Here is a 19,272-nt window from a genome sequence, read left to right as displayed (position 1 = left end):
ACACCGTCCCAAATGCCTGCCCTTCCATCCTCTCCAGACCTGCATTATACATGAGGGACAGGCTAGAAACGTGGACTCGGCTCGGTACCCCCGTCGCCAGTTAGCCTGAACAGCGCAGCATACCAAGGCAGAGATTTCAAATGAGCTTTGCTGATCTGGGAAAATTAAGGGCCCAATTTAGACACAGATCGTTATGAGTGTGATCCCACAGCTATCAGGGACTTCATCCACTATTCTAAGCATTCGGACTTTACCTGATTTGCGTATGTAGACACACAGACCTCAAAGCACCCAGCCACTAAAACCTCCAACTGCAAATACAAAACTGACTCAGAAAACAGTGTCTTTAAGATAATTCATCCTGGGTTTAGCATGTTTGGGAAATATAAGTAACGCATCAGAAAACTTGGGGCTGGGTTTTCAGTCTGTTAGCAGGTGCGTGACATGCGCTGGGTCAATCCCTGCACCTTTTACCCGGCATCAGAGGTTTCTCACCAGCCACGAAGCTCTCGTTTGCTTTCCGGACCTGCCTGGTGAAGGCTGAGGCTGCCGCGACCCATCTGCCCCCGCTCCCACGGCCGCCCCCCCCGGTCCCGAGCATCGCTGCCTTGTCTCCTCGGCTCCTTCCTGCGCACCCCTGGCTGGGTCCCCAGGGTTAGGGCATGGCCTTACTGGGCTCACGGTGGCATCCCGTACGATCAGCCTTGTCTTCCCAGGCGAACCTTGTTACCGCTCCCCTGGCAAACACATCCTCTTTGCACAGGACACAGACCAGCGGGACCAGAGGAACCGTCCTTAACCTTAGTCACACCCGCTAACCCCAGTACTTCCCCCCCAGTCCCCCTCTCCCTGCTCATCCCAGCCACTATTTGTTATTTTAGTGCCTTTTGGGGGCTTTGGTAATTGCCATGAGTCATAACAGCAGAATTTACTTATCAAGAAGAATCACAGATCAGACACTCTGCAATGAATATTGTATAAGCTTGGATAAGAATTAGCATAGACAGGCTCAGTTTGATTTTATGCATTAGAAAATGGATTCGGTTCCCACGGGGCTAGCGTTTTATGAAAACACAGGGGCCAAATGATTTGTTACCGAACCTGGCGATACATTTACTTATTTATATATTAAACCCCATATCCGGCACGGAGATCTAATCTGCATAAAGTCTGTTGGGTGAGTAGTCAAAATTGACATGAAGCAAACACTCAGAATACATCAACCGCAGATGGGTGGTGGGTTTTATCGCTGTTTTTTCACCTTTTCAGAAGAAAGCTCCAGAAACCTGGTACGAGAAACCTCCCATAACAGTGAGTTCCAGGCTGCTGCCACCAGCCAGGCTGTGAGAGTGACTTGCAGGTGTCTGGGCTAAAGCACGGGGCAGGGGGGAAACAACAGTTTTTGGAAGTTCCCCCAAGGGACCGCAAATCCCAAATTGCCACCACGGAGTCCACAGGGAATATTCAGGAACCCAAAAGCTCTCATAAGATATGCAACCAAAAGGGGCAGTTCCCACCCCAGCATAACATTTATCTCTGCTCCCCATCCCATCGGAAGGAGAGACAACGTCAGGGGATTTCACCTAAGGCAGGACCACGCAGACCGGGAGCAGCACGTACAACAGAGAATTATTTCTAAGCAACCACAACACAAGACATGACTCTCTCAAGACAGTGCTGCACCCAGAAGCAATTTAATATAGGTGGGTACGGTACAGCCCGCTGACTGCGCATGGGTTATGAATAGAGGCATTCAAGTAAACCCAAATAAAGGCCAATAACTCAACTTACATTTTACACTGAGTTTTTGAATGCTGTAGGGGTCAACACAGGACTAAAACAACAAGAGATCCGACTCTCTTGCTACTTTCCACCACTCAGGAACTTGAAGCAGTTGGGGAAGACAAGCTGCTTCTGTTGTTTCAGCTCCCGGCCTTACAAAAACCAGTGGAAAAACCACCCCACGTGCATGCTGTGCTCACAACCCAAGGCACCACCAGGATGGTAAGCTGGACACTGAACGGGCTACACGCTCTCGCTGGTGCATAGGTGCAGCTCCAAAGGGGGCTTTGAAGATGCTTGGCAGCATCAGAGCCATGCATCTGGGAAAGGCAGATGAGATTACATGGATCTGATTTTTCATTTAGGTGGAATAACCACCAGTGGCAATGAGCTGAGCCCACGACATCTAGCTCTGTTTACAGAAAGCTTTCATTACAGCTGGTGTGGCAGCCTGCTGCGAAAGCCTGACTGCAAACAGGCGGGCAACCCCAAAGTCAGCACAGAGGATCCCGAGTCGCTTCCTGCGCAGGGATCAATGACAACCTGGAGACCCTGGGAGCAGCGCAAGGGTTCGCCTCCAGCCCTCTCCCTCGTTTACCAGTGCCCCGGCACCCTCCCCGCAGCACCCCGCTCCACCCTGGACTGCAGTGGGGAAACAGAGCCCAGCCCAGCCTTGCAAAGCCTGTGTGGCGCCCGGGCGGGAAGGGAGGTGGGACGGCGATGCCTCCTGTGCGGGGTGCAAATTAGCCTGCCTCCACATTTCAACGTGACTTTGTGGGATCGCAGTTCATCCTTACAGAATCATAGAATCGTAGAATAGTTTGGGTTGGAAGGGACCTCTAAAGGTCATCTCGTCCAACCCCCCTGCCGTGGGCAGGGACATCTTCAACTAGATCAGGTTGCTCAGAGCCCCGTCCAACCTGACCTTGAACGTTTCCAGGGATGGGGCATCCACCACCTCTCTGGGCAACCTGTGCCAGTGCTTCACCACCCGCAGCGTAAAAAATGTCTTCCTTAGATCTAGTCTAAATCTACCCCCCTTTAGTTTAAAGCCATTCCCCCTTGTCCTGTCGCAACAGGCCCTGCTAAAAAGTTTGCCGCCATCTTTTTTAGAAGCCCCCTTTAAGTACTGACAGGCTGCAAGAAGGTCTCCCCGGAGCCTTCTCTTCTCTAGGCTGAACAACCCCAACTCTCTCAGCCTTTCTTCATAGCAGAGGTGCTCCATCCCCCTGATCATTTTTGTGACCCTCCTCTGGACCCGCTCCAACAGGTCCGTGTCTTTCTTATGCTGAGGCTCCAGAGCTGGACGCAGTGCTCCAGGTGGGGTCTCACAAGAGCAGAGGGGCAGAATCCCCTCCCTCGGCCTGCTGGCCACGCTGCTTTGGATGCAGCCCAGGATACAATTGGCCTTCTGGGCTGTGAGAGCACATTGCTGGCTCATGTCCAGCTTTTCACCCACCAGTACCCCCAAGTCCTTCTCGGCAGGGCTGCTCTCAATCCCTTCATCCCCCAGCCTGTATTGATACCGGGGGTTGCCCCGACCCAGGTGCAGGACCTTGCACTTGGCCTTGTTGAACCTCATGAGGTTCACACAGGCCCACTTCTCGAGCTTGTCCAGGTCCCTCTGGGTGGCATCCCGTCCCTCTGGCGTGTGGACCGCACCACTCAGCTTGGTGTCATCTGCAAACTTGCTGAGGGTGCGCTCGATCCCACTGTCTATGGCATTGATGAAGATACTGAACAGTACTGGTCCCAATACGGACCCCTGCGGGACGCCACTCGTCACCAACCTCCATCTGGACATTGAGCCGCTGACCACTGCCCTTTGGATGCGACCATCTAACCAATTCCTCACCCACCAGACAGTCCACCCATCAAATCCATACCTCTCCAGTTTAGAGAGAAGGATGTTGTGGGGGACCATGTCAAAGGCCTTGCAGAGGTCCAGACAGACGACGTCTGTAGCCCTTTCCGTGCCCACTGAGGTAGTCACTCCATCATAGAAGGCCACTAGGTTGGTCAGGCAGGACTTGCCCTTGGTGAAGCCATGCTGGCTGTCTCGAATCACCTCCCTGTCCTCCATGTGCCTTAGCATAGCTTCCAGGAGGATCTGCTCCATGATCTTCCCAGGCACAGACGTGAGACTGACTGGCCTGCAGTTCCCCGGGTCTCCCTTTTTTCCCTTTTTAAAATGGGGATTATGTTCCCCCTTTTCCAGTCAGTGGGAACTTCTCCGGACTGCCACAACTTCTCAAATACGATGGATAGTGGCTTAGCATATACGATGGATAGTGGCTTACCTTGTGGAGAGGTTCCCATTTTACAGGAAAACCATGACAGATAAGCAGAAGGGTTTGGGCTCAAATGTGCCCAAATCCCAGGGTCAGCGTCCCTGGGAGAGCAACTGAAATGCAGGGGTAATATGGGAGCTTCCCTGGCAGAGGAAGGGGGTCAGGGCACAGGGGAACAGCAAATATTTACATTTTCAGGTCAGCACACAATGAAGAGAGACATTTAAGGAGCCAGCGGCTGGAGTTAGAGCGAAAGCTGTTGTCACTGTTTCCCTGGCTACAGCATGCCTGGTGCTCAAGTATCCACGTCTGGACACCTTATTTACAGAAAGTCCCAGTGAAACTGGCAGCAGTCCTGCAGCGCTCAGCCGAAATCAGCACTGGAGAGGTTTGTGAGCGGGCCGGGGAAAAGACGGATGAATTGGGAAAGCTCTTGCCTCCTGGGAAGGTAATTAAGCAGCAAACTGATGGCTATTTAAAGCAGGCAAATGGTTATTCTTGGTTTAAGGTCAGGGAACAGAGCTGAGCAACAGCACCTGAGCTCACACCAGAAGGGGTGTTCGGAGAGGACCCCAAGGAACAATTATTTCTCCTGCCACTCTCCCGAGGCCCTGGGCCACCTTTGGCAACACTCCTCCTCCTCCCCTGGAGATTGCATTAACCCTCTGCCAGCCTATGCCCACCTCACCGATGCCACATGGAAATGGATAAGAAACAGGCACATTGCAGCAAGACCCTTTAACCACAGCAAAGATAAACTGCATGTACGTACAGAAGACCTCCTTGCGAGCTAGTCACCTTGCACGTCTCTATGCTGCAGTTTGTCCCCTGCAGGAACAAGGTGCCAGTCCTCAGGAGGGCTGCTGTGAGCTTTAATTCCCTTCGTGACTCTTTGAAGCCACCCAGACAGACAGAGCCTCTCCCCTGCCCATCCGAGCAGCCGGGGCTGCTGGAATTCTGGCACTGGCACATACAGTAAAAGCAAAGCCATGGTTTACATCAAACACGCACTCTTCTGTAATTCATGTCACTAACATAAACCAGATGCCATCTTCCTCAGCCTCTGCAGAGAACGATGGCCTGCCTTTGCGTTACATAAAACAGCAAGAAAACGATGGCCTGCCTTTGCGTTACATAAAACAGCAAGAAAATGAAATTTAAACCTTTAAGAAAAAGCAAAATAAATAAATCAGTAATTAGGCAAAAAACATCCAAGCCAAAAACAGCTTCCAAGTTTCCAGGAAGAATTAGGTTGTTTATGGAAGTCCTGTTTCAACTAACAGCCTGCCTGGCAGGTGGTAGGAATGTGAGTTTGTGGAGAGCAGAAACATGAGGCAGCTCTGCCTGGGGCACCGTGCTTTGCTTTGCTGTTTTCTTGTTTTAGTTAAACAAGAGGTGACATTACAAATATTCAACAAAAGGAGCAGAAAGGAGAGCTGTGCATCAGTGCGGCCTTTCCTACCTTGTATGCCATAGAGTCGATTCAGGCGCGACCGTCTGGCCTCGTCGGCATACGGCACAGCTACCCAGGGCATCTCGCTGAAATACTGCTTGAAGGAGTCCTCTGACCTGTGCAAGGGGAACAGGGCATGGGATCCAGAGTACAGGCTCTTTCCTCTTCTCATTAAAAACCTGGCCTGCAAATCCCTTTATCCCTTCCACCAAAGCCCACCGGTAAGGGCTGCTGGCAGACACAACCAAGGGAGAGCTAGGCCAAATTTAAAGCCCCCAGTCCCTCAAGAAGGGGTCCGCAGTGCGGTTTTCCCCAATAAAGTATTTCAAACCCTCCAGGGCATCCAAATGTCAACCCATGGTGACAGCAGCAGCTCGAGCATCCTTCAGACCACAGACCCATGAGCCACAAAGTGAAATACAGAACTGCTCCGTGGACAGAGCCTGCTCTCAGCCCACCGGTGCCCCTGCCAACTCCCCTTTGCACTTAGCCGCTGGGCAGAGGGCAAAGGACTCGGGCAGCCTTTCTGATACCATAGCCAACCTGCTGTACCCCAAATCAAATTTCCTCCTCAAATCAAACCAGAAATGCTCACAGCTTCCCAGCTTGGGGGCAGCCAGCTCTGCCGGCACAGGGTGTTAGCGCTTCCTCACCTGTCTGCACTAACAAAGAGTATCTCAAACTTCTGGCCCGCCTCCTTGATTTTTCGATAGGACTCCACCAGGACCCTTGTGAGGCTTCGGCACGGTGGGCACTGCAAAACACAACACATGCATAAGGACATCGTCTCCTCCACAGGGCCAGACCCACATCCAGCAGGTCCAGATGACCTAATGACCATGAAAAGACAGATGTGACCTCATCTTTGCTGGAGTGCTGGGCAGCAGCTCTGAACATGGCTGGGGCTTATGGCCCGTAAGTTGCCAACAAAACCTCTTCCATTTTTAAAATCTGACCACTCTTCCCCTTCTGAAGGGCCAGCTGAGGATGACAGGCCACTACAACGCTGCGGCTTCTTCCAGAATGACTGGAGCATCTTAACTGCTTCAACACCAACCAGCCAGAGGTCTTCACCCTCCCACAGAGCTCTGCAGCATGTGCTGCAGGGGGATCCCCAGAGCACTCCCCGAGGTTGCTCTAATTGCTCTGCAAAGCGCCTACTACTCACCCAGTGCGCAGAGAAATAGACCCCAACGTGCGAGCCCTCCAGGGCATTGCTGTCTAGTGTCTGGCCATTGTTCCTTAGCAGAGGCCCAGCAACAACTTCACTGAAGGGTTTTGGCCCCCAGGGGAACTCCAGACCTGGAGAGGGGTCAGGATGAGGGTGGAAAGAAGACACAAAACAGCAAGATGCACGTGCAGCATTTACAGTTTCAAAAAGTTCCACCAAAAAAACCGTCCCACCTTCTGCAAAGATATGGGGGAGCCAGGGAAGCCAAGCTCTGCACCAGAGCCAAGGCCACCTCCTTCCCACAGGTAGGCTGCACCCTTGCTCGAGTCGCAGCACCTTTGGCTTGACAAAGCCTGCTCGGGTTTTGTGCCTGATGAGGCATCTTTTCCTTATCAACAGCGTTTGTTTTAACAACAGAGGGCGAGGTGGTATGTGCTTAGGAACACAGTCAGACTATTTGCCTTATACTGATACTAACCATATATTTTTTTATATATACATATATTTATTTATAAAATCTTTTTTTTATATATATATATAAAAACCCCTATATATAAACTGAACTTAGACTAACCCTCTACACCCCACAGCAAGCATGTGTGCATACACACAAACACATGCTCCGAATCATCTGCTGCCAGCTCCCAGAGCATCAATCTATGTATTCAGCCAGAGAGGAGGGAACGTCACAGATGGCTCAGGCCACAATGTGTACTTGCTGTACAGTTCCTGCCACCTGAACGAAAGACTCTTATCACCACGCTCAGTATCTACTGCACGAAGAAATGATGGGTCGGGTAATATGTGTGCATGGACAGCCTAGCAGTTGAATGATGGGTCTGCAGGGTCTATGAGTAAGGGCACACATTTTGCTCATTTTGGTTTTTGCAAATTGGACGAAGACGGATTTAACATCAACCCCCAGCACAGTAAACCTCAGAAACGGAGAACGGTAGCATTTTTCTGTTGCATTTGTAAATAATGGGGAATTCGTTATCCTAACAGAGTGTGGTGTCAGTGATATCAGTATTTTGGAAGGATTCTGCTCCCAAGGTATGGCAAGTCTGGGCCCTCGGTCTGTCTGTCCATGTGCCTCCATCAGGGAAATATCCAAACTTAACGTTTCAGTTAGTCTAACTTTTTCCTCATTAGCACTTCAGACAAAAATCCTGGAGGGGAAATCTTTGTTCTTGTCAACAAGCAAAACCAAAACACAAGACCTGGCAGGAATGATGCAGAAAATTTTATGCTGAAAATAATACAGCACCTTGATTAGTTAAGTACGACAATAGCTGTTTATTTCCTTCCCCCCACCCCAAGGCAATTAAAAATGAACTGAAATGAAAAGGCAGCCATGTGCCCGTGTTTCTACGGCACACGGGACTCCAGATCTTACCTTCTGGGTCATCTCGGATTACCAGGAGGCCGTTCCTGCAAACCACCTTCCCGGTGGAGGCATCGATAAATATCAGGGAAGGAATGTTGGAGACTCTGTACTTGTTCCACAGCTTCAGCTGTAAAAGAGATAAGAAGGGGAGAGAAGAAAGGTAAACTTGGCACTGTGAAGAAGATGATTTTGGGGTGTTAGCATCTTTCAGACCAGAGGTCAGAGCTAAGGAAAGAAACAGAGTTGGCGCTTCAGCAATGCATATGAAGGCACGTGAGGACATCTCTCCAGAGCTGCTGGGCCAGGCTGGACCTACAGCACCTGCAGAGACACGATCTGTCAACACCATCCCCTCGGTACCGCGGGTGAGACCAGCATTTGTCTCACGCCTGTTGCAGGCTTGCCTGTGAGCACAGGTAAAGCTTCTCCTCCTGCTGCATTTGCCTCTTTGCAAGTAAAATGGGGATAATATTTACCATACTTTGAGGTCTTTGTTTACACGACATGGTAAGCACAAATACTTTTAATGCCACTGCTCTGAAGCAATTTGTAATACTTCCCTGGCTGCTTCCTCCCCTCCCATTTCAATGTTCATTAAACAAACCAGCAACCCCTGCCAAGACATGCTGAAAACAAAGCCAACATACATAAACACGATTCTCCTGAGACTGGGGCTTCCCGGGTTTGTTCCCGGGAGCTGGTTAACGGGTTTGACATCAGCCTGGGGGCTGCGTAGCCCAGCTCATCTATCCTGCGCTGCCAGCCTTGCAGCGGTCCCCACCAGCTACGGACAGAAGCCGTGCAGGCTGCAACAGCCACATTTTGGACGTCCTGGTCTAGATGTTGCTGTCTGCTGGTTGTTACGTTTTGCAGTGAGCTTGGCTCCGCACAATGCCCGTGACTGAATGCTCTGGGTGTCACACAGCCCTGGGTTAACATTTCTCTGCATGAACATTAACATGCTTCTGGCACAGGGTAATTTGGAACTTAACCCACGTACAGAAGCTCACAGGGATGGGGACGAACAAGATGACGACAGCTGCTGGCACAGCCCAGCCTGCAGGTGTAGGCTGGCTGCGGCCAGAGGAGCCGGTCTCCCCGCCATGCACCGAGGAGCTGCTGCGATCGCTGCATTTACTTACGTTTCTCCAAGCATTTCAACCTAAACAGCCCAGCGGTGAATTATCAAACTCTTAAACAAAAGCCAAAACTATAGCCGAGAGCCAGAGGGGAAGGAAATGAATCACCACCTTTCCCCTAACATCAAGCGCTGCTCTGCAAAGCTCCTGGGGCTCCGGGTGTTTACAACTCACTTGGGTTTGGAGAATAAAACCCAGCCACGGGAGAAGGGCAGGAGGGGACTGAGAATCCCACCCAGCGCCAGCATGAGGTTCGAGCACAAGACCCAGAGAAACCCTCAAGCGACGTGCTGCTGCTTCCATCAGTACCTCACACGGAAACTGGACCCATGTGCTTTCCCAGAAAAAGAGGCCACGGCTCTGTGGATCACCAAGATGGAAATGATCTGGAGAACCAGACAAACGAGGGCAGGAATGGGATGCAACATTCAGGCAGAGCAAAATGAATCCCTCGGTTTGCTCACCAGAGATCTAGCCGAGGGGAAAGTCACATCCACATTCAGGTTTTAATGGCACTGTATTAAATATTTCTTCCAATACCTTTTAATAAAAGATACACCTGAATGAGTGACACGAGCCAGTCTGTTTGCAAAGGGGTGTTAGCAAAACCCTCTCAGGTCTGAAGGAAAGCGTTACCACTGATCTAGGAAGACTTTATTAACCTCCATCTACTAGGACCCATAGAAAGGCAACACTTTGTGTCCTGCCCACCAGCCTTGGATTTCCAATAGACATATTTCTTGGGACAAGGAGACTCATTCACAATGCCGATTCACAAACCAAATGGCCTTGGGCATGAAAAAAAAAAGAAGTCATACTAAATGCAAACCAGCCCCCTCACAATGAGTGCATTCAAACCACAGAAGGTAAAATCCACTTCTGTGAAGTTTAAAGGGTGGGGAAAAGCTCTTTGTAAGGATCACAGGCATTTAAGAGGGTGTTGCAAACAATGAGGAAATTACAGCTAGCAATTGGGATTGTTCTCTTTAAATAGTTGCTTAGGTTTCACTTCATTTTGCCAAGCCCTTTGTATACGGGCAGCACTCCCCTTGGGGCACTACGGCGGTCGTGGCAGTTTTGCTTGGCTGGGGAAGCGGCAGGGTCTGCACTTCAGAGCCAAGAGGCTGCATCGACTCGCTGTGCTCAGAGGGACGGGGCTGGGACACCCCAGATAAGAGGGTAAGACCAAACCAAACCCGCTCTCGCTGGAAGCATTGGAGCAAGCGGTACACAGCTGGCTCCAGGCAGTCTACGGGGTCCAGCAGACCTGGCAGCTCTCGCCAACAACTGGCCCTGCGTCTTCTCAGGACATGTATGCCATCAGGCCCCAGTGGGCCCAAACTGCCTTTGCAGAGACTAGTCTTGGCTGCCCAGACATCTGTGGTATGGGTAATCTGCAATCCAGATACTCTGTCCCCATGAAACGGAGGGTTGCCACTTCTAACTCATCATTGAGGGTCCACAGGAGAATGCCTCAAGCAAGCTTGAAGCTAGGTGTGTGTCGAAAGGGTCAAAAAGCATCAAAAAAGGTCAATGTGACATCTGCTGCTGGGGGAGCATGTCCATCCCTGGGATCTGAGACTTGAACCCAATGAACGTCATGTCACACTCAGTCACACCTTGGGCAAATGAGAAAAAGCAACCAAACCTGTCAGGTTTTACCTTGCATCTTTGCAAAAGCTGCAGGCATCATGCAGCTCTCAGACACCACCACGCAGCCATCCCAGGTCACACCAAACGTTCAGAGCTTCATACATGCTGAGCAGCGCTTACTACGTGCAACATTGTCGTGGTTTAACCCCAGCCGGCAACCAAGCCCCACCCAGCCGCTCGCTCACTCCCCCCCGGTGGGATGGGAGAGAGAATCAGAAGGGTAAAAGAGAAAACTCATGGGTTGAGATAAAGACAGTTCAATAGGTAAAGCAAAAGCTGCGCACACAAGCAAAGCAAAACAAGGAATCCGTTCACTGCTTCCCATGGGCAGGCAGGTGTTCAGCCATCCCCAGGAAAGCAGGGCTCCATCACACATAACGGTGACTTGGGAAGACAAATGCCATCACTCCGAACGTCCCCCTCCTCCTTCTCCTTCCCCCAGCTTTATATGCTGAGCGTGACGCCATACGGTGTGGGATATCCCTTGGGTCAGTTGGGGTCAGCTGTCCCGGCTGTGTCCCCTCCCAACTTCTTGTGCACCCCCAGCCTGCTCACTGGTGGGGTGAGGTGAGAAGCAGAAAAGGCCTTGACTCTGTGTCAGCACTGCTCAGCAGTAACTAAAACATCCCTGTGTTATCAACACTGTTTCCAGCACAAATCTGAAACACAGCCCCATACTAGCTACTGTGAAAAGAATTAACTCTATCCCAGTGAAAACCAGCACAAACATATTTGCTACCTGGGTCATCACTGAAACCCATCATACGACACGGATGAACAAACACAATTGCACGTTAAGAAGACTGGAACTGCGTTGCCATTTTAAGCCCGGTTATAAAAGGCTTGAATTGCAAATTAGTGGTCTTGACGCACTAACCATACTGATTTCACCGTCTGTACTGGAAAGTACACGAATGTGCTCTTTAAAGTGGGAGCAGTTTGGTTTGATGATTCTCCTGTGCGCTAGGAAAGCTGATGTGGAATGAGAAACACATGCACTGCAGGACGAGTGCCAGGGTCTACCACCATTCCCACCGCCCTGGCCCCCTTCAGCCAGGCTCAGCTTTCCAAAGCCTGTCAGACACTTCTGAAGGAAGCCTGATGGCTCCTTTTACTGCAGGTCCGACCTGAAAGAGCAGAACCTTGATAGGAAATAGGCCTGGCTCATTTTAGCTGGGCTTTTTGGATAAGATAGCTCACTATAGGATTCCCACACCACTATTTCACAGCTGCAGCTTCCAGCAAAGACATCCGATCTCCACCTAAAGCCTCTGAACACCAGGATGACCTAACCCGTCTTGTGGCAAACTGTTGCACTGTATAGTTTTTCTCAGGGTAAAATGCCAAGAGTTTGCACATGCGCAGGGACTGGAAAGGAGACGAGCTCCTCCTCGGTCCCGCTTGGCATATGCCCGCTGGTTGTGGTCCAGGCAGGAAGGGGAGCTCAGAAGATAAAAGGCATCCCTTCTACAAGTACCTGCCCAACCACGCACCTCGCAAAGGATCCCGTGTCGGGCTGGGTGTGGGATGCGGAAAGCAAATTATGACTTGCTCTGAAACCGCAGGATGATGGGATGATAGCTCAGGCAGCAGGGCAGAGTGCTGCCTCAGCAACTTTTAAAAGCTGTTTTTCCTGCCGTGAAGAGGATGACATAGAAATAACATACTCCACACTCTGAGGATTTGATCATCCATTTAAAGAGGGGATCTCTGCTCCGCTTCCCAACAGCTGTTGCAAATCTGTGGGATCAAGCCAAAGCTAACACAGATGTGGAAATAATCTACAGACTATTCAGCCCGAAAGCAGCTGATCCTCACAGAGCGCCCTTCGCTCCTGGTTCAGGCTGCACGCCTGCTAAACTCAATACTCACCCCAGGATGGCCGCTGGAGAAGGAGCGAGAAAATACACCCCCTCGCAAGATGCTGTACAGGCTGATCAGCTTCACAGAAACCTCTCTAACTCCTGTGCAGGTGGTTAAGTACAGCAGTCCAGTGGAAAAAACAGTCTCACCAGATTCTTCCGGTAACCTTATCCCTACGCAGAGCATCACCATGCTGTCCTGGAGGACCAGGAAACCACCGCCCTGGGCTCCCTCTGTGACTCCATCCACGACTGGCCATGAAAGGCTTTAAAACGATCGCTTATTACTTGAGGTCTGAGGCGATCCCAAGACGTCAGGCGATGCAGCAGCATGCAGCATCGGTCACAAAGCTGCTCTCCGCACCGGCGGCTGGCTCGGTTATTTCCCCCACCCTAGTGACTGGGAAATGCCTGGCCGAGAGGCACGTTGGAGAGAAGTTTGCAGGCAGCCGCAGTAATTTTTCCAGATAAAGGTGTCAGACGAGAGGTCTCCCCAGCAGCCCACGGCTGTTTCTGCGCAGGGCTGGCACCCAGCCGGGGTAGATTAAATCCTCTCCTGCTCTGGGGGTACTGGTGGGGAAGGGATCCCCTACTTCCAACAGCTGCTGGGTGCTATTTTTGGTTGTGCTGATTGATTTATCAGCCCTTGGTCACATTCACTTACTAACATAAATCCTGAGCTGCAGCGGTTAATGCTGGCAAAGATAAAGCACAACTGCTTGTAGTGAAATGAGCCCTGGCCGGTGAGAAAGTGGTCCTCCCGCCCTTGTTGGGGACTGCATTTCTCCGCTGTTGTGTGAACCTGGACCGTAAAAGCTCTCACGCTTCCATCCTCCGTAGGATATGGAGCTGCCTCCACCCGGGAGACATGGAGGTTTCAGAGGCACCTGCCCATGCCAGCAGCAGGGCAGACACTGCCTCTGCTTATCTTGCAGCCCACGCTTCCACCCTGACCAGCGACAGCCAGACAAAGCTGGTTTAAAAACTCAGAAGCAGATCCCTCAGTAATAATGAACATGTTCCCAATGTGGACGGCTGCTGCTTTCTGCTAAATGAAATGCAAAGCCACTTTTCTTCTAAAAATCCACCCTTGGCAACACCCCCAGGGTCTGGGCAATTCCTCTGGTGAGGTGTTGGAAAGACCCCGCTTTCCAGCAGCCCTGTGAGTGCCCATGCGAGAGCGCAGCACGGTTTCCATTACAGACACGAGCTTGGCTCTTGCCAGTCTCTTGTTCCAGAGCCATAGGCTGAAACATGAAGTCTGTCTGAGGAACTCACAAGCAGCACTCAGGTGGAAAAGCGCCTTGGTCCAGGGCCATGGGGACCGGCAGAGCCCATTTCCCAGCTCTGCTGTGCAGACTGGCTCCGGGCTGGCGAGACAGCCACAGCCATCCCCACCGCTCCGCTCCCACAGTCTGGCGCTGCGTGGGACCTCTCTGTCCTCGCTCGCAATGTTAAATTGCAGCTTTTACATCGTGCCTTAAAGGGTTTACAAGCACCAGGGGCCACCCAGGCTCTGCAGACAGCAGGCATGGGGATGCAGAACAGGCTGCTCCCTCACCCTGTCGATTTAAATCCAGGTCACGCCTGTCCCTGTGATTCAAGCTCAGCTTGAGCGAAGGCTCCTCTTCCAGCCCTCCCTTGCCGCTCCCTTCCCTTCGTGCATAAGGGAACCCCCTTAAATGAAAGGGGATGCAGTGCGGGAACGACACACAGCCGAATAGTGGGGGAGGCATCGAGGGCAGATGGTGCACGCCAAGGTCTGACCTTGCGTCACAGAGGAAGACTGAGCGAGGCTTGGGGTAAATTAATGTCTATTGTGCTGCTGTTTCTCTCTGAAAGCAAATCAAAATCTAATTACAAAATACAATATTGAGAGAGACGTCTGCTCCAAGAACATTAATGAGCTGAGAAGGGAGAATTTGGAATTGCAATAAACAAGATTGATGTGAACGGCTGAGACTGACAGCACAGGGCACCGGGGCTGCTGGCACACACGGACCAGTGGGCAGCCAGACTACTGTGTCATCGTTCCCCTCTGCCCCCACGCTGCTACAGTGGGAGAAAGCCCAGTTAAAACCAACCTTAGGACCAGTTTCCCCCAGCACTTGGCCCGGCAGCGCCTGCTGCAGATGCTCCCCCTGCCAGTCACGTTCCAGCAATATGACTCGGTGCGAGCAAAAAATAAACAAATCAAATCAAAAGTCCCGCTTGTCACCTCCACCCTCTCCTTGCTCTGGCTCCATGGTGGGAGACCAGCACAGCATGGTCTGGCTTGAGGCCGCCTGCATCTCCCCGAAGCCAGCGGGGGGGAGCAGGGGAGACCCTGGCAGGAGCCAGCTTGCAGCCCCGGGCTTTTGTTCTTCCCAGCCATGAAACACAACGGTGAAAGCTTTGGAGCCGAAGTAGAAGGAAATGCTCTCCGTGGGGTTTTCTGGCAAGGCGGCCACCAGTGGAGGGCTGCTCTTTGTTCCCCCAAGGAGCTCCGCAGCCAAAGCCCTGGGGTGAGGGACCCGGGCCAGCCCAACCTCACGTCCCGGCCCCCTCACCTCCTCCCGTTTTCTCCTTCTTATCGCCCTGGTTGCCCAGCACCAGCACCGTTGCTCTGCAATTTCCCAGGCTAAGCCGTCCAACCGACTGCGAGCTGAGCATTTTGTTTGAGGGCAAAGCAGCATATGGCTGGCGCACGTGCCCGGCTCAAAGCACAAGCTGCCTCCTCTCCTCCTGACGCGCATGCAGGCTGACAGGCTGGATCCTCCGCAGCCCACATCTGATAGGAAAACATTTAATTTGAGCGGAACTGAAGAGCGGTTAACATGATCTATGGAGAGCAAAGCCCCAGGGCCCAGAGCCGACACACGAGGTGGCCTGGTTGTTTTATATGTGCAAGGTTCAAAGCGGTGCTGGGCTGGAAGCTTGATTTGATCCCAGGATCAGGGCGAAGTAGCATTTGTCTAAACATACAGAAAACAACGCAGACAGCAAATCATGCAGGGAGGATGCTACAGGCAGGCTGGTCTATCAACACTACGAGGATGCCTTTTATAAACCTCTTTTTTTCCAGGTGTTCCTTGAATTATTGAACAGCCCAAAGATGATGCAGAATTTAAGGATGCAGCATCGTACCCAGGACTAGAAAATATACCTCCGTGCACTTCCAAGAAATGTTTTTTTTTCCCTCCATGTGCATGCCTTGCTTTACCTCTTAAAAGGAGGCTTGCATGTGAGCATCTCAAGATATTTCATAAACAATTTTTCTCCCTGCAGTTCTGCTTTGGGCCAAGCACTCTCCCTTTACCCCCAGGAGAATGGGGGCACAGGGCTTGCACAAAGATGGGCGCAGAACCCAGGGGGTCTGCCAGCACCTTGGAACCCACATTCTGTTACCTGTTTTCACTGGCATTTTTTCACGCTTTCCTGGTAGGTAGGTAAGACAGCAAGACAAACACATAAAAAGCAGTGAGGACGGAGGGAGTTAAAGTGTTTGTGGGAAAAATTTAAGACACATGTAGAAGTGTATCATACATGGCCCCTATAAATTACGCCCCCAAATGACTAGCACTGAGTAAGAAACAGCTATGTAAACACAAAGGTAATAAGAAAAAATAATAATTTTTCTCTCTCTATGGGGAAGGGATATTTTTCCATCTGTTTATAGGAAAGGCGAGGGGTGGGGTGGCAGTCTGGGATGTTGAATCAAAGTTCAGGGTCTCTCTTGGTCCCCAGTCTCATCTGTCACTGGAAGCGGGACGGCTGCCAGAACCGCCGCACATTACAGCCTTGGTTTCCTACCCACCGCCTTTGCTTTTGCTGCTACCGTTCGCTCGAAGGCAGCCGGCATCAAGTGCTGGTGGTAATCTCGAGGTCAAATGCCTTGCAATCCCGGATCATTAAGAAGCAAACACTTCTGAAAAGCCCCGAGTTTAGACAGAGTTCCCACCAAACACAAAAGCCTTTTAAATCTGCAGGGAAATTGGGAATTTTTTTATTTTTTTGTTTAAGGCACACAATGAGGTATTCGTGTGGTTTCTGTTTTGTTTTCAGCAGTTAATCCGAAAGGGAACCTTACACAATCAGACCAACAAAATGCTGGAAAACAGTAAGAGTATTTGTTAGCACTGTAACGCACCCAGGGGAGTGAGGGCTTCAGGACCCCGCAGCGCCGGGAGCCTCGCCAGCAGTGACTTCCCCAGGACGCGCCAGCACCAGGACATCCCCCAGACCGGCAACATGGGAGACCCTTGTAAAACTACCAAGACATCTGCAAATACCCTCTTGTGCCCACTGCTGCTGATGCACCCACTGAATGGGAAATCTGCTCATTACACAGCATCTTTTGAAATGCAATAGCTCATCCATAGCATCACTGCTGACACTTCATTACAAAAACCTCCACTCAGCACAGCACTTGCATCACTGCAAACACTCAGACTATTTAAAAGCAACTACTTTCCGTCAGTTGATCTCAGGAGAGGGTGCACTGGTTGGTCTGGCCCTCCCTACAGCCGCATCCATCTCAGCGTCTCAGAGCTGACGGCGTTGAATCTCAGTCTGGCAGCACTCCTGGTTTGCAACCCAAGGAGGATTTTCATGCAAAGGTTACACAGCTGCAGAGCTAAAAAGGCCATAACCACAGCCCCGGCGCCTGCTCACAGCCCACGCTGTCGGGGCTTTGCATGCAAGACAGGCAACGGGCTCTGCTTGCAGCTCGGAAGGGCGGCACAGCTCGAGGGATTCACTCCGTAACTGCACTCAGGTCAAAATAGGCCAGGAGCTAACCAGACCCAGGTGCTCTCAAGCTCCAGCTAGAAAGAGCAATCCCTGCCAGAGACAGCTTGGAGTTATCCCACTCCTGCTTGGCTCTTGGGGTGGAAGGGGGTCCCACAGCCCACGCCAATCCAGCACAGCCGCGGCGCTCGCAGGAGACTTCTCCTCTGGAGCCATTAAAGTCCATCCTGCGCAAACATCCCGCTGCCGAAACTGCTCTGGGCTAAACCACTGATGACGATGCACTCTCAGGGCCTCTGTGTCCTCTTAACACACTTCACAAGCACGGCTGAGCCCCAGAGTCACGGTGGCCTGAGCTGGCACTGGGTGCCCTGCAGGGAACACCATCAGACTGACTCGTGACACAGGCAGGACGGATGTAACAGGTCAGGCTGCCTGGAAAACGCTCTCCTGCCGAGCACTTCTCTTGCTCCTGCTCCCCAGACCGTCACTCACCCCCTCTGCAGAAAGGCTGCAGGCTGGGAGCATAAACCTGCCCGACACCGAGCCACTGATGTCTACACAGGAGAACGCCACTGAGAGTCCCGCATTTGCAATAATCACCTGCACACATTAAAAAACGGAGCAGAACAAAGCTGACGGCAGCTCAGGTGCACCAACATCTCAACGGCAGCACAAGCCAGCAGGCGGGAGGCTGGAGAACCCGCTTCCCCACCCAACTGCTCTTTTGCAGAGGGGCTTTCCCATCGAGCTGTGCTCCAGCAAAGCTGGTGGCATTAGCTGTGAGGAGAAGGCAGAGGGACAGGGAAATGGGGAGGGCCAGGGGAAAGAGCAGAGACGTGGTTTGAGCTGGGCATGGAGGCAGAGCAGGGAGGCGCTTGCAAAAGCCATTTCCAGCTGCTTGGATGGGGAAGGATAACCAGTGCCGGGCAAGCCTGGAGGGGGCCAGGCAGACAGGGCCAAGGGGATGTGGGGTTTGCGACACACACACATGGTGGGCCAGGTGCAGGGCAAGCGAGGGAACCCGATCCGTCCTGTGAAACCCAGCACCGAGACGCAAGAGGCCCCTGGCTCCAGAGCCATCGACCGGGGAGGAATGAGACAGCAGGCTGGGGCTCCCTCTTTTTTATTTTAAGGCTTGATCGGCATGTCTTGCAACTGCCGAGCCAATTAAAAAGATGAACAGGGATGGTGATAAATCAGTAGCAAGGTCAAAAGCTCCAGCTACATCCTGACTTGACTGACACAAGTCATAAAATAAATAGTTTCTCAAAGGGGCGAGAGCCCATGAGTCAGCACATGGATGAAATACGGCACCGGGAAGGCAGGACTGACCCCTGGTGCGAGCGAGCCTCGGGCACAGTGTCCCTTCCACCACCCTGAGCACTGCACGAAGGCAGCCACGGCAAGGCTGCTGCCAGGAACCGATGACAACGTGAATCCCACCGGGGCGTCCAAAATGTCAGATAAGACGCGGCATATTAATTCCCTCTGCTGACAGCCAGCCCCAGTTGGAGGGGGAGGCTTGGAAATCGCAGGCTTCAGTGAGGCGAGGATGCTCGGCGCCTGCTCTGCCACAGGGGCTTCCGAGTCGACGGCAAACCAGGAGGTGACGCAGAGGGCTGGACGGCGGGAGTGCGACCTCATCTTTTTGGTGGGAATAAGGGAGATTCTGTGCAAAAAGAAGAACTGATCGTGTGTTCTTTTATCAAACGCCAAAGACTGCTGTGCACTGGCAGCGACCTTCCTCAGATGGGGCTGTATTTCAGCTGTTACTATATTCAGAGTTTGTAAAATGCTCTGGGA

General features: G+C 51.9%; 1 protein-coding gene across 1 annotated transcript in view; it reads right to left on the bottom strand.

Moving 5' to 3' along the window:
• The window catches only part of NXN (nucleoredoxin), a 55,658-nt gene that overhangs the window by 8,531 nt on the left and 27,855 nt on the right, over positions 1-19,272 (bottom strand). Inside the window, exons 2-5 of the mRNA XM_076354631.1 lie at positions 8,094-8,211; positions 6,695-6,828; positions 6,180-6,280; positions 5,536-5,642 (exon numbers count right to left, since the gene is read on the bottom strand). Coding sequence (XP_076210746.1) covers positions 5,536-5,642; positions 6,180-6,280; positions 6,695-6,828; positions 8,094-8,211 — 460 coding nt within the window. The remainder of the gene's footprint in view (positions 1-5,535; positions 5,643-6,179; positions 6,281-6,694; positions 6,829-8,093; positions 8,212-19,272) is intronic.

Source organism: Aptenodytes patagonicus, chromosome 17 (genome assembly GCF_965638725.1).
Source record: "Aptenodytes patagonicus chromosome 17, bAptPat1.pri.cur, whole genome shotgun sequence".
Taxonomy (NCBI): Eukaryota; Metazoa; Chordata; class Aves; order Sphenisciformes; family Spheniscidae; genus Aptenodytes; species Aptenodytes patagonicus.
This window is presented reverse-complemented; position numbering and strand designations above follow the sequence as displayed.